Genomic DNA, 15,549 nt, shown 5'->3' on the forward strand with positions numbered 1-15,549 from the left:
GATTTGACCCGTAGTAAAAAATAAGCTGACTGTACAACGACTTGTATCCCGACGGATACAAGCAGGGAGAATGCGTGTGAGAGTACAACATAATTTAATGTTTATCGCAATCAGTCGTCGTATTGCTGGTACGAGTAGCTGCTCGCCGGCACCACAGCGCATAATGTAAATTACGATTTACACGTCAGATAAATAAAATTTAAGGTAGGAGCTACTCACTCACGGAGCTTTGCAATTATTTTTTACTGTAGCGTCCTTCTTATTAAGGAGCAATCAGGTTCGAAAAGGAAAACCAAGCTTGCTTTACATTTTTTTATACTACGTCGGTGGTCGGTTCGGTACCACCCAGCATATAAAATTCAATTGAGACATTTGTTCGGGGATAGGTTGGCTGTAGAGATAGGTATGTTACGTAGCGATTTGATTGCAACTTGCTTTACTTGCTACGTTTTCATGAATACTCCCTAACTATAATCTCCCCGCAATACCTACCTCTTCGCCCGCTCAACACTAAGTTAGCGTGCAGAATTGTAAATTAATTATTTACTTATATTACTCAAGTAGTTTACCACTATTTGGCATATTTTTCGTTGATGCCGCTAACCCGCAGGTCGTAGACCTAGCATGGACGCTGTATAACTCCACGCGTCGATTATTTATTCTGTGGCGTCGACTGAAACGTACCGATAGTACCGAATGTGCGTGTGTCGATTAGGTGCCTAAAGTATTATTGCGGGTAACTCGAATAAATTATTCTTTCTCGACTCTTTTGTTTGTTTATGATAAGAAAAGTGGGTCTTGGCGATCTCAATTGCTGATTAGTTAGGTACAGAAATTATTCTGTGCGGCCTAAGTAATTAATGCTGTTCTATAGAATTGTTAGTACCTAAGTATAAAATGAATGTCAGATTGAAATTGAGTAGGTAAGCAATTACCTCAAACCCCTAAATCAACTGCTTTACTTGTCTAACTATAAAATGGCTTCTTATTTAAGTCATATTAATCTCAAAAACCACCACTTCGTTCAACTATTGTGCCGTGCTTTTGTTCTTACCTACCAAACTTAAGTGTTCAATTAGTTGACAGAGGCCAAGGTTTAGTGGCTCGTGCTATTACCTATTAACATTCCGATGTCCATACACGGGCTAAGCTAGGTGCCGTTTATAGATAAGAACAACTTTATGTTAAAGTAAAACGGTTGCCTACAAACATGCTCGTTATGCAAAGAGGCAAAGAAAATAGAATTGTGCACACGTTATTTAATTAAGCAAGTGTGATAATAGGTAGAGGTAAATAGCTTGTCTTGCGAGCTGGAAATTGCTTTAAGATTAATCGCGTTGCACCCTAATGTGAAAGATTTTTTTTTAGAACTACGTACTTACATAGTATCGCTCATTTTCATTCATATGTGCGCACCAGTCGAATTACTGTGCTGTTTTTTTTTCGCACTAGTGGCATATGGTAATAAATGCACAGAACAGATCTCAATCGAAATTAAATAATAAGCCGTACCTAAATCATAAAAGAATTAGAAACTTGAAATCATAAACGATATAGGTACTTACGAAGGTGTTAATTAAATAACTGAAAACCTAACACGCCCCAACACTTTTTTTATTTTAAGTTATTTATAGCATTTATTTTAAAATACCTTACTCTTAATTATTTCAAAAATACTCGGAAGTTTTTCTAAGTTAGCACAGCAGGGCCCAATTGCCTAGCAACTTACAAGCTAATAGTATTAAAGATTTCACTACTTAATACCTACTACGCATTTGCTTTCTAACTCAACAAATTCCCTCTAGTCCGTTTTCGCAATTGCGGTTTCACAATTGGCTGCGAAAGAAGAATTATTTTTCTCTGTTTCGTAATTAACTGTCAACCAAGATTTTTTTGGCTTTTTTCGCAATCGAACATTATTTCTTCTTTCGCAGTTAATTACTAAAAATATCTCCGTTTTCTTTTTTCACAATTAACTGCTAAACAAGAATTAGTCAAACTCCTTGGTAAATAAATTACTTAATGAGTTTCAGGGTCCGTTCGTTTGTATGTAATGTATACATACATTACATACAAACGTGTATGTATGCGAGTTTCTTTGTTACACGATAAATTTTGAAATACTGAACAGATTTAGGCGTATGAGGTATCGTTAGAATCCTTACTCCGGGTAACACTGGCTATTTAAAGAAAAAAAAATGAATATAACAGCTGTATTGCGTGTTTATATTTGACTTGTTTTTTTATGGTTTAGCCCAATTTTTGCATGGCAGTCGTGTTTTTTTTTAATATAATTATTAATTTTTATTTCATTATATACAGGGCGACTTCAAATTGGTAATACAAAATCAAAGTTTTGCACACGTTTGCCCTACACTAAGAACCTCCATTAGGTCTCATGCTTTTAAAATAACCAGAAGTATTTTTTTTGTTAATTTTAAATTATCCCATTTTCTTTGGCTTCATATGAAAACATTCATTTTATTAGAAAATTATCAATTATTAAAGACAGCTAATTTTAACATCGGAGTTAATTAATTACAATACTTAGCATTAATGAAGCCAAAATCAAGTGTTTTGTATTACCAATTTGAAGTCGCCCTGTATATGTATTTATCGTTCCGTTTTTGAAGTAACGAAACTTGATTGTGAAAATAGAAAATAAATTCTTGTTTGAAAGTTAATTACGAAACAGTGAAAAATAATTCTTCTTTCGCAGCCAATTGTGAAACTTGATTGTGAAAACAGAAAATAAATTCTTGTTTGAAAGTTAATTACGAAACAGTGAAAAATAATTCTTCTTTCGCAGCCAATTGTGAAACCGCAATTGCGAAAACGGACTAAGGGACAAATTCAACTTTTTGTTTAGTGGCAATCGGTCGCTTTTGGGTACCAACCATTACTGCCAATGACACCTGACAGCAGCAAAGTGTATATTGTGTCAGACCGGTTTCATAGGTTTTCTAAACGGGGGTTGTCGGAGCGAGTTTGTTGTGTACCTGGAATAGACATACACAAAACATAGGGACAGAACAAAACGTAGGGAGGGACAGTATACAAAACAAATTTGTAACTCTACATTCGTAATTTATTGTACTTGTAAGTTGCGCTTTTCGCCGTTTTTCTAAGATTTTTAGAAGAAAATCAAACTGACAGAAAAACGGCCAGTATTAAATTATCTAATTAAAAGTATGCAACCACGCTGAAATATTTAATCGCCGTATGCATTCGTAACTTTTAGACTGGGCACAGTGAAAAAACCGGCCAAGAGCGTGTCGGACACGCCCAAAATAGGGTTCCGTAGCCATTACCATTAATTGAAAATTGTTTACATTTAAGTTAGGACTGTTCTTTTTTTTTCTTATTTATGTAATTTTGATTGTGTGTGTTTGCAGTAACAAATAAACGTTTTATCTATCTATCTATCTATCTATCATTAAGAAAAAATTAAGTAATATTTTTCTAAGGATTTCGTATTTTATACGGAATCTTCCAAGTTTAGGTATATTTTATACCTTAGGCTGCTATTTACTCATATAGACTACTAATAATTCTCAAGCAAACTTAGCCGTTATAGTTTTCCTTGAAAGTTTGATAAACTTACTACCATCCTGATTTTTTTCAAATTTTTCCACCCACCGGTTTAGATTTTAGAGGGGGGACGCTCGATTTGAATGAAAATTTGCACTTTAAAGTTGAATATTTCGCAAACAAATCACTGAATCGAAAACCCCCTAATGGAATACCCCACACTATAGGGTTGGATGAGAAAAAAAAAACACCCCCGCTTTACGTCTATGGGAGGTACCCTAAATATTATTTTTATGAATTTTTAATTGTAACATTTTGTCAGCATAGTTTACTTATATATCCGTGCAAAATTACAGCTTTCTAGCATTGATAGTCCCTAAGCAAAACCGCGGACGGACGGACAGACAGACAGACACGGCGAAACTATAAGGGTTCCGTTTTTGCCATTTTGGCTCCGGAACCCTAAAAAGGATTAAAAAAACACAACCTGCGTTAAAATATAGTGTAAGTAATAAATTCTACTATCGATTCTGAAAACACTACTTTCAGTTTTTCTATAACGCCAAAATCTACTTATGCTTGGCTTTGTTTCTGTGAAAAGACTTAACGCTGCATATCGCACAAACAACGTAACGGCCGAATTGTGGTTTCTTTTGCGCGTGCTGCGCCGCATTGTGTATCTACGTCATCGTCTTTTTCACAAGTTAAAGCGTAAAGGGGTAATTTGCTAATAAAAACAGTGGCTCTAGAATAGAAGTGGCCGTGAAAAGAGAACAAGGGTGCTCCAGCGCGCCCGCCCGCCCGCCGGGCGGCGGCATTTATCACGCGGGGTAACTGTTGCGTGTACCTACTCGCTCCCAGTACTTCAACTTAGAACAAAGAGCTTTCACTTGACTGTGCGCTTTAATTATATGTTGGTTTGTTGAGATCATAAATAATTGTAGAAAGACTTAGTTAGGTACAACCACTGACTGTAAAAAACTATTTCCATTTCTGCTTTTTAAGGTTCCGATCCGGCCAATATGGAAAAATGGAACCCTGTCTGAAAGTTTCGCCATGTCTGTCTGTCTGTCCGTCCGCGGCTTTGCTCAGGGACTATCAATGCTAGAAAGTTGTAATTTTGCACGAATATATATAAACTGCCGACAAAATGGTACTATAAAAAAAAAAATTTTTTTAGATTAGCGCTATACATATGTCCAACAATGAAACTTAGGTACACAGTGAAACGTTGCGATATTTCTGAAGTGCCACGTTGCCAGATCGTGACTATATCGCGTAAGGACACCCTTGAGAACCCGCAAAGTACTCCAGTTTGCATCGGTGTCTCGTAGAGAAACAGCTGTCTACGGAGGTTTTTCAGTATTATTGGCACAAAGGTAAATATTTTTAGCATTTTTTGCAGATTTTTCATTAAATTATGGTTAGGAAATCAGTATATTTGATACTTTCCTAATATTAAACATATTTTGTAGATTATCGTGGACTAGATCACGTATTAAAGTGACACAATTTAGCAGGCAAAAATTCGATGTTAATATAAAACACTTTAGCACTTTAGGTAGTCAACAATGAAACATTTACGCATGGGACATTTAATGAGACTGATTAAAGTTAAAGTAATTAAAATTGTTTTGATTATATTCTTGCATTTACATAAATACGTCTTAAAATTATAAAACTGATTATATTAGTTTTCACGTTTCATTGTTAAATATGTAATGTTTCATTCTGTACACCACTGTGGACACAGTGAAACATTTCCCATTTACTTTTTATTTTTTTGATGACTAACTACACGTTCCTAAAGAATACTGTATATGTCACCTGAAACCCAATAAAATTACCTAATTAGGTACTGTAAAAAATTTAGGCTTCTATCTGTCAAAACAAAATATGAGATTTTGAATTATGTTGTTGGACACTTGACCTTACCTCCCATAGACGTAAAGTGGGGCTGTTTTTTTTTTCTCATCCAGCCTCAATTGTAGTGTGGGGTATCGTTGGATCGGTCTTTTAAAACCATTAGGGGGTTGCTATAACGATTTTTCGATTCAGTGATTTGTTTGCAAAATTTTCCCTTAAAGTGCAAATTTTCATTAAAATCGAGTGTGTCCCCCCCCCTCTAAACTCTAAACCACGGTGGTTGGAATAATTTGAAAAAAATCAGGATGGTAGTAAGTATATCAAACTTACAAGGAAAACTATAACGGTTAATTTTTCTTGAGAATTATTAGTAGTTTAAGAATAAATAGCAGCCTAAGGTATAAAATATACCATATTCCGTACAGAATACGAAATACGGAACCCTATTTTTGGCGTGTCCGACCCGACATGCTCTTGGCCGGTTTTGCTAGAGCCAGAGCGGTAAGGTGATTACAGAGTTAAGTATCAATTTCCTAAGATATTTAGCACATAGCGTTCAATATTTTGTGGTTTGAATTGTTAGTAGTAATTAGATATGTGGATCTAAATAACTACCTATTATTATATATGTAAAATAAAACTTTTTAGCGGCGATTCAAATGATTTATTCAGTAAATAGGCCGCAATGGGCACTTTATAGCGCGATGCAGATGATTTTTTGTATACGCCATATTGAAATATTAGTGTATATCTATTGGTAACTATATAACTTGGTTGCGTCGCTCTGACAGATACCCCTAAAGAACCGAAGTAAGTTATGTACAGTCAACGTCATAAATAAGTGATCATTTCTGTACCTTGTCGCTTTCAGCCGTTACACAATTTCGTATAGCTTTTCAAACATGACGTTAAAGTGACAAGGTACAAAAGCGATCAGTTATTTATGACGTTGTCTGTACTTAGAATAATATCAAAATATTCGTCACTTTTCTATTAATACTTCATCTAGTCGCAAAAAGCCTTCACATTGAAATTCCGTCTGAAGAAAGGTCTCGCTAAATATGCGCGTCAAAGTAAAGGAATGTATTACGTTGGTTTAATTGGAAAAACGCGATGGGGGTGCGAGGTCAGTTGAGTGGGCTCCCTCCTCCCATAATAGGCTGTTACGATACGATCTCGGGCGGTCGGCAGTCGGGCCGAGCAGCGGGCGGCCGGCGGTGGTGACTGGTGGTCAACCGCCCCGGAGGTCCGAGGGCGTCCCAACCACACGGCGGCGCTCGCCGAATGCCACTGAACCTTACCAATACTTGTGTTCTGCACCCATCCACGTATGGCCGCTAGATAAACTCGGACCCATCATGGGCTGCACCAGCAGCGCTCCAAGCATGGCCCCAGCTAATGCCACAGGTAGGCATTTTTTAATTTTAGAATCCATGTTTACAAATTTAATTACAAAAGTAGTTAGTTGAAAAATGATGTACCTATAGTTAGATACCAGGGAAAATCATGGAATGTACGAAAACAATTTTGAACATAGTAATATTTCGAGAGCTGGTTAACGTGTACCTAAGAGTAAATGCAGCGTAAAAACATGTACTTAGTGCCATTTATTTCCTTTGTAATGTTTACATAAATCTACTCTTAAATATCTACAAGCTCTCGGCTAGCAATATTTTATTCCGAGCATCAATTTTAAAATTTAATTTCTAATATTTATAGGTGAGTTTGGTTAGGTTAGGAATCAAAACCTATGGGGGTACTTCCAGTTGTCTTAGAAGTTTGAAATTTGGTACCTATGCAGGTAGTTCTTATAGCACAACCAATAAGAAAAGCCTGAAAATAGGTATATATTATTTTTTACCTGTCTGTCTATGTCAGTAACCAATGTGAACAAAGCGTATAATTTGCTTAGAAAAAGAGTTCTGCTAACACTTCCCATTCACAGATATCTATCTACAAATTTGTATGGAACCCTCAGTGCGCGAGTGCGTCTTGGCGGGTTTTTTTATAAATGTTCGGGTGGATTTTGAAATTAGACAGGCATATTTTTTGAAGGTCATGCACTAAGAAGGGATTTTCGGAAATCTCCTTATGGTAGATAATAAAAGGATCGAATTCGTATTTGTTTTAAGGTTGCTCTATCTTCTTATTTATAACTCGCTTTTGCCCGCGGCTTCGCTCGCGCAGAATTAGTATACAGTTTAAAACTTTTTTGAACCCACAGGAGCCTCACATTATTTCGGGGTAAAAAGTAGGCAAGTAGTCTATAGGGTATATGTTACCTGTATGCCAAATTTCATGTAAGAGTAACAAACATCCATCCATCCATCCACAAACTTTCGCGTTTATAAAATTAGTAAGATTACTGGAGACTTCACATAGGAAGATAGGTAATTTTAATGGCCTAAAACTATTTTTACGATTTCCCAGAAATAAAGAGAACGAAACCCTGAGGGATTCGCGCTCTAACTATAAAACGTATAAAATTTTAGAGCCAAATTAATATCATTAAAATCATAGGAACTGAGATATTTGCAAGAAACTACTTTTTGTTTAGAATGTCTTAAGTCGTGAATATATTCTATGATACTTAAAGACAAGTTTTAGAATGCCATAATAAAGGTGTAGGTACATAGGTACTCAAGTTTCCAGATTATTATCTATCTTTCATTGCGAGATTGACTAATAATATAAAAATAAAATAAAATAATAGAAAATAAATATCACGGGACACCAAATCACCAATTGACCTAGTCCCAAAGTAAGCTTAGCAAAGCTTGTGTTATGGGTACCTACTAAGCAACGGATAAATATAATTATATAGATACATACATAAATACATATTAAACACCCAAGACTCGAGAACAAACATTCATATTTTTCATACAAATATCTGCCCCGACCCGGGAATCGAACCTGGGACCACAAGCTTCGTAGTCAAGTTCTCTAACCACTAGACCATCTGGTCATAATATTTCTTATGCGACTGAGTGAAAACTTGGTACCTAAATAAATCGCAGTTTTCGCATTTCAGTAGAACATACGCTCGGATTAAAAATTCAGAACCTATGAAAGCATGTTTTTATAGGGTTATGGAAGAATCATTGGATTCTATTTTAGAATTGACTGACTGAAAACTTTTTTTTTTTCAGAAAAAAACATAACATTTTCAAACGACACTGAAGAAAAAGTAATGGATGAAATTAATGAAATGGTCGGAGGAGTGACACAAACAAGAGCTATAATTGAAAATAAGGTGCTTCCTACGTGTGATACTTTAGATGAGACAATTATAACTAAAGCAGACAAGTCTATTTTAGATACTGCGAGTCATCAGCGAATAGATAAAGGTAAAACTTAACAGCTTAATGGCATGCTTTACACATAAATTCTACTACTACCTACTTAATCAACTACCTACTTTTACCTACCTACTACTTATGACGAACATATCAACACAAAAATAATTATCAGAGCTTCAATTTAATTTTAAACAATTTCACCGTTAATCAAGATATCAATAGGTATGATTTTCTAGTTTAGGTACGGTCAAGGAGTTTAATTCGTTGGCCACCATGGAACCATTTCACAGTAAACGTCATATTGACATCGCATTAATTAACAAGGAAAGTCGTAATGACTTTTCCTTTGAAAAGGTTCCATGGATTAAATTCCTTGACTGTACATTATGTAAATATAGGCATGTATTTATGTTCATAAAAGCGCTTACTCAATAAGTTAGCGATAGTTTGGCGGCATTTAAAGTGTCATTTTATTTTATTTTATGTGCAATAAAAACTAACCCACCCACGAAAAATCAGCGGGGATGGTGGAGCTACTCCACAACGCCGATGACTCCCAAACAAATCCACGCGAAATCCCACGAACCGTGGATTGTCTAATGGTGATTTTCCGTGTCTTGCCGTGGCGGGCGCCGCCATACAAATTTCAGTTCTCGTCTCGCTCGCCGCCGGTGGAAAATCACCTTAACGCGCGGGCGCTCACGATCGCATTCACCATCTCTTTCTACCCTTACCTTATTTATACCATGTGACAGCAAGGAGTGGTAAAGGTTTGTGATTTCAAGTGTGTTAAACAAGAAGTCCTCCGGTTTTGGTCTAAACTTCAGTGAATTTTCTGCCGAAACCGACTCTCTAATTTAACGCCGAAACCGTACTGTGATTTGTCTCTCTCTCACCTAAACATCAATGTTTCCTGGTTTATGTATATCTAAATAATTATAGGTAGTTGTAGCATTGAGTTTGTTAAAATACAACAGCCATTTAATATTGCAAGGAACACGAACTCCAAATACCCCGATCTTTTACGATAATATGGCCTCCTCTCCATTAAGCATTAGGTCAAATTATTTAGGAGTGTAAGAAATATTGGCACGCCACACGCTCGTACCTGTGTATAAATTCGTGATAAATTCACACCTCCATAAAGCGGTTAGTTAATACCTACCTACGGGTATTCGCCGTACAAAAATTTCAATGAAGGTAATATACCGGGTGTGGCCGGTAAATCCCGTAATATGAGTAAATAATTAAAACATAGATCGTAGGTACTCGTCAAACTGAACAACATTAGTTCAGAGACTTTCAAAAATAATTAGTTTTTAATTTTTATTACACTTTAAAGTTTATTAGAAGAAGCGATGTAAAGCAAAATGCTTGATATTTGTAGCGTGACAGGCACTGGTGACAGGCGACTTGAGGCGACGTCAGTTGGGTTCTAGGATGGCGTACATTGTTAACAAACAGTAGGTATTTAATTTGTATGAAAAAGGGAAAATCTAAAGACTCCATTATTTTTAAAAGTCGCTGAACTAATGTTGTTCAGTTTGACGAGTAAGTACGATCCATGTTTTAATTATTTGCTCGTATTACAGGCCACACCCGGTATAAGATAGGTATTAAAATATTCATGTAGAGCGTTAGCTGGCCAAATCATACAATGGGAGCATTTTGTAATGTGACTAGCAATTTAGTGTCGGATAACGGATTTAAAGATCGGACGAGGACCTCAATAAAGACTAAACGAATCCCAACAAAAACATGGTGTACGAAATGTGCCACAAGTCTCAACTAGGTGATTGTGAATTCCCTGGCTGTTACGTGCTGAAACTGCAAATTGTCAAATGAACAGTCGCTGAGCAATCGCTTTTATTAACTCCTTCTACCCTCATCGTAAACCTTTAAGCAGAACGAAGTGGTGAAAGCGATTGCGATCAAAATAATGTTACTTGGGCCAATCAACTTTTTTACCGACACTATCTGTCCGCGACATTTTTCAAACAATTGCAGATTTTTGTAAGTAAACATATTTTTTCTGTAATTTAATAGATGATGTATATGAATACATGCCATCCTACTTAAGTTTACGCTATTAAATCGTGAAATATCTTGTTGGAAGTACGATTTTTTGGTAACGCCAGACAATTTTGGTAACGCAGGAGACGCCCAAAGTGTCGGTAAAATAGTTTATTGACTCACTTACGTTAGTTTAGCTTCTATCATATAAGTAGGTAGGTACCTATATTATTATATTTCTGCATACATACCTATATTTCTCACACGAGCTAGTTTTCTGTAATAGTAGAGCCTCTACTAACATTTTTAAGTTTACAATTACAAGGGTAGAAGGTCAAGAAAAGCTCTTTTAAGCTTAAAATATTGAGTACCTACCTGTATTGTTTGGTAAAGTGGGTAATCGTGCATATCACACAAGTCTTGAATTTTTTTACGACGTCGTTAAGTAACCCAACAACGTCTAGCCTTCACACTTGTTGTTATTTCATTAATTTTATTTCGAAATGACGTGACATTGTATTTTTAAACTGCTACTGTAAACATTTAGCTAGAGAACGCGGTGAACATGCAAGTGTTTTTCACGCTATGGAGCTACGACGACGTAGCATCTGTATTATGAGGTCGATAACTTTATTATTGTTTCGTCTTTTCAGATGTACAGACGGATAGTTTTAGGATAGATAATGGAAATGCCTGGAATGAAAGTTTTAAAGTATTGCAAGAAGAAAATACACCCAAGGTAGATGAAGTGGTTGAGAAAGCAATCGAGATGTCAAATTCAGATACTGCAGAGTGTGCACAGGATAGTCCTGAGGATTTGATTGAGGTCGCTACGGATATGGACAAAGAAGAAATTAATGGCGAGTCAGAGACTGTCGAACCACATGCCGAAGAAGAAAAGTAAGTAGGTACTACATAATGAAAGCTAAATTGAATAACCAAATGTTTTATTAGAGAGCCCTCCCGCTCCCTTCGTAAAGAGGGGGTGATTTTTTTTTCTCATGCAACCCTATAGTGTGGGGTATCGTTAAATAGGTCTTCTAAAACCATTAGGGGTTTGCTAAGACGATTTTTCGATTCAGTGTTTTTTTTGCGAAATATTCAACTTAGAAGTGCAAATTTTCATTAAAATCGAACGTCCCCCTCTTCTAAAATCTAAACCGGTTGGTGGAAAAATTTGAAAAAATTCAGGATGGTAGAAGTATATCAAACTTACAAGGAAAACTATAACGGCTAAGTTTGCTTAAGAATTATTAGTAGTTTAAGAGTAAATAGCAGCCTAAGGTATAAAATATACCTAAACTTGGAAGATTCTGTATAAAATACGAAATCCCTAGAAAAATATTACTTATTTTTTTTCGTAATGGCTACGGAACCCTATTTTGGGCGTGTCCGACACGCTCTTGGCAGGTTTTTTAAACTACCAGCGCTTAGATTATTCACACTAATAGAAAGGAGTGATTGAAGCCTGTAGTTGAAGTATGTAGTATGTATGTGAGGTAGACGACTAATAGGTCCACTCCTGCTGGCTCGTGCTGAGGCACCGACTTCAGACTGGTAAAAAATATTTTCATGGTTTTTTGTAGTCGGTTCAATTTTTTGTTATACATTTTTAACTTAATGAGGGTGACTGAAAAATAAAATATAGGTACATTTATGCACTTGCACGAGTTCCTTTTTTTTTTAAGAAACAGCTCAATTATGACAAGTACGACATTAACCATTGTCAGTCATATTATAGGTACGCGTTGCACCTCAGAATGAGATATAATAAGCTGAAAACTCCTGAAACCTTTATTGTGGCATTCCAAAACATGTCAAAAGTTTCTGTCTCATGTTAGTGTCTTGAGATCAAAAGTCGATATTTTTCCAAATATTTCGCTTCCTACGATTTTGGTGATATCTACATCGTAGCGTAGTAGAGCGTGATCTACAATTTAGTAATAGATGCAAATATTGTCAAAACCATACAATATTTACAATACAATGCTTGTTATCGAATAGAGAAACAATTTTTAAGCTACCTTTACAAATAACAAAGTTATAAAGGTTTGAAATTCCCGATTAGACAGAGAAAGACATACTTGCATGTGACGTCACACGCAAGTAGCGCCAATTTGCTGCATAGAAAAAGCGCTTGAGAAAGAGACAATTGTACCTATGGATTTTTCAAAAAATCATTATAAATCCAATTTTCAACCAATTTAAGTTTTCTCTTCGCTTAACAATGCCTGTATTTATTATATTAATATATAAGACAGGCAACCAGGAGTTGTCAAATACTGTCCTTAATGAACATCAACACTACATAAGCAGTACAGAAAACGCAGGTTTTCAGAGATTTTCCAAGGTAAGCAATAGGCGGCCCTATAGCTTCAGTGATTTCTCAGGGAACCTTTACAATAAACAGAGGTAAGGAATAGACCATAGGAAGCGAGATAATTGCAAAACACGACTGCAAATCATTTTATAGACATAATGTTGTTAATAGAATTTAAATATAAACTTACATATTTAGCAGCAGTCTCTTAGTTTCATTTATGTAGATATATTAAGGTGGAAGCCCTCTCTTTGCACGGCGGTTGCACGCTGCTTGACGGCATGGTACTGAACTCGTGTTCCCCTATATATTTTTTATTATTTATAAATATTCGTATGGGGTGATGAAGTATAATAATAATAATATAAATATTTACCATTCATTTTACAAATTGATAAAAACAGGTAGTTCTATACCTTACTCTAAACAGTCAATAATTGAGGAACTTACATAACTTGGGTTCAGCTTGATGTGATCGCATTAACACGAAAATCGCTATAAATTCGAGATAGGTACCTATGTCCTAGTAGATTGAATTCGACTCACCTGACGCAGATGAATTTAGACAATTTAATATAGTCGTTTTTTGCAGTTATGAACACTTGGAAGGAGCAATCAGCCCCAGTCAATCCGAGAGTAGCCGCGCCACGCGGTGGGAAGCTTTGGCCGACATTGCAGCAGAGTTACCGCCGTCACTCGCCGTCGACCCTCTAACTGGACAAATTTACTCTTTGTCGAAATGACGACATGTAATCTCCACATATGTAAATAAATACATTTCGATTTGTAGTGAGAAAAAAACCATGAACTTTGTCAAAAATTGGGAACTACTTCTGATTCCGGCCGTACGACACTTGCGTTACGGAAAATTAAGGATAGGATAGATAATAAATAAATAAATAAATAATATTAATAGACGAGTATACCGTCGTTTTAAAATAAACATTTGTTTTGATGTTCAGTTACTACATCACTTTTGTTTTATTCATGGCCCCAATCACATGTTATTTATATGTACAGTTTATAATAAAAATATGTTTATACCTATATACCCACAGAACAATAAAAAAGAGGAGAATTGACTTAAGTCGCGATTAGTATGGCGGTCGCCAAAACTCACACTATCATAAAGCTAAAAACATTGAAATATTGAAAGTGATGGGTTCCAATGCAATTATGTGAAAAGACAATACAAGTCTAGAGGTAGCCATAGTTTTATTCTTGCTCAGCAGATGTTATCATGTGAGCAATACTGGAGGTCTTGCAAGGACAAAGGATTCTCAAACAAAATATTTTCAAATCAAAGTTATATTACCTATCAATAAACCTTAAATTAAATTAATAGAATGGATTACTAGGTACCATTCTAGTACAGTATTAAATTGAATAACACTTAAGCTATTACTACTAGCTTAATTGATTAATTAAGCTACAAGTTACTTTTGATTTTTATCATAGCAAGTCCATTATCACTGGTAGTTCCACCAAACACAACTGCATATAGTGCAGAAGGTGGTAGACTATTCCATATTATCTCGATCCACTCATCAATAACTTCCATTTGTTTATCTTCATTATCATTATTAATGTCTAGTTTCAAATGTGCCATAGAAAAGTTATACTCTGTGACAGCTTCTCTTAAAGATGAAATTACTTCATCAACTCCATCAACAGTTTTTAATTTAACTTTCTTCGGTTTCACCTTTTTTAACTGTGAACTTAAGCTTTCTTTTGCTTGCGTCAGGTATGTGTGGTAATCGCCTGTGATGTCATCACATCCAACTACAAGAGAAGTCTTTTTCTGCTCAATCATGTGGTTAAATATTGATAGAGCATATTCTTTTGTAGTTGCTAGTTTAACATTCTCTTTATATTTTTCTCTGTTTGTATGTACAGCATCTCCAAATTCAATATTTTTACTAAGTTTAAGTTGCACGAGTTTAAGAGCTGCCAATGAATCTTCTACTGGGCAATGTCCCTTTTTGCCTGATTGTATGTCTAGTTGCAAAAATTCTTTTGCCAACACTTTAAGTTTAGGTTTGCGATTTCTTTCTCCGGCAAAATTATAAATCATGCTTGTGTCAATCACATAAGGATGCATCATTTTCAAAGCATGCAAATCTAGATTTAATGACTGGCCCACTAAAATAGCATCAGGCGGTAATAATTCTCTTATATCCTTGTGCACATCTTCTAATCTTTTAGTGACATTATTTAATAAGGTCTTGGTAATACCAGAAAATTTAGTTAAATAGTCAGTAATGTCATTGTATGGCTTGACTAGAGTGTCATAGACTGTTTTATGATTTTCATCAACTAAAGACACCCTAGTCAACTCTGAGCCAGCATTGGTAATGCACATTTCACAATCTAGGCCGAACATGGGGGACTTGTCTGTAACTGGTATGTATTCGTCTTTGGTCATAACATAGTCTGAGTAAGCACTTTTTAGCTTGCCTTTTAAAGGCACTGGATAGCTTTCTTCTATCAGCTGCCAAGCTGAAAGCATCAATTGTG

The 15,549-nt window shown here is 35.7% G+C and overlaps 2 protein-coding genes across 3 annotated transcripts; one reads left to right on the top strand and one right to left on the bottom strand.

Annotated features, from left to right (window-relative positions):
* Positions 1 to 110: 110 nt before the first annotated feature.
* LOC141430419 (uncharacterized) lies at positions 111 to 14,234 on the top strand. 2 transcript variants are annotated; one of them, XM_074091114.1, is made up of 4 exons: positions 111 to 204; positions 8,550 to 8,747; positions 11,366 to 11,612; positions 13,625 to 14,234. In XM_074091114.1, exons 2-4 carry the CDS (start codon positions 8,591 to 8,593, stop codon positions 13,773 to 13,775), a joined length of 555 nt encoding a protein of 184 aa, XP_073947215.1. In that variant the 5' UTR covers positions 111 to 204; positions 8,550 to 8,590; the 3' UTR covers positions 13,776 to 14,234. The 2 variants fall into 2 exon arrangements, with proteins under 2 accessions (XP_073947215.1, XP_073947214.1); XM_074091113.1 differs by lacking the exon at positions 111 to 204 and adding an exon at positions 6,096 to 6,804.
* Positions 14,235 to 14,322: 88 nt separating this feature from the next.
* Rexo5 (RNA exonuclease 5) lies at positions 14,323 to 15,549 on the bottom strand (the record flags this gene model as incomplete). The annotated part of the gene is given in 1 exon segment (XM_074091112.1): positions 14,323 to 15,549. A coding segment is annotated over 1 exon segment (1,088 nt), but the record flags the coding sequence as incomplete, so codon positions are not given.

Source organism: Choristoneura fumiferana, chromosome 8, assembly GCF_025370935.1.
Source record: "Choristoneura fumiferana chromosome 8, NRCan_CFum_1, whole genome shotgun sequence".
In the NCBI taxonomy this organism is placed as follows: domain Eukaryota; kingdom Metazoa; phylum Arthropoda; class Insecta; order Lepidoptera; family Tortricidae; genus Choristoneura; species Choristoneura fumiferana.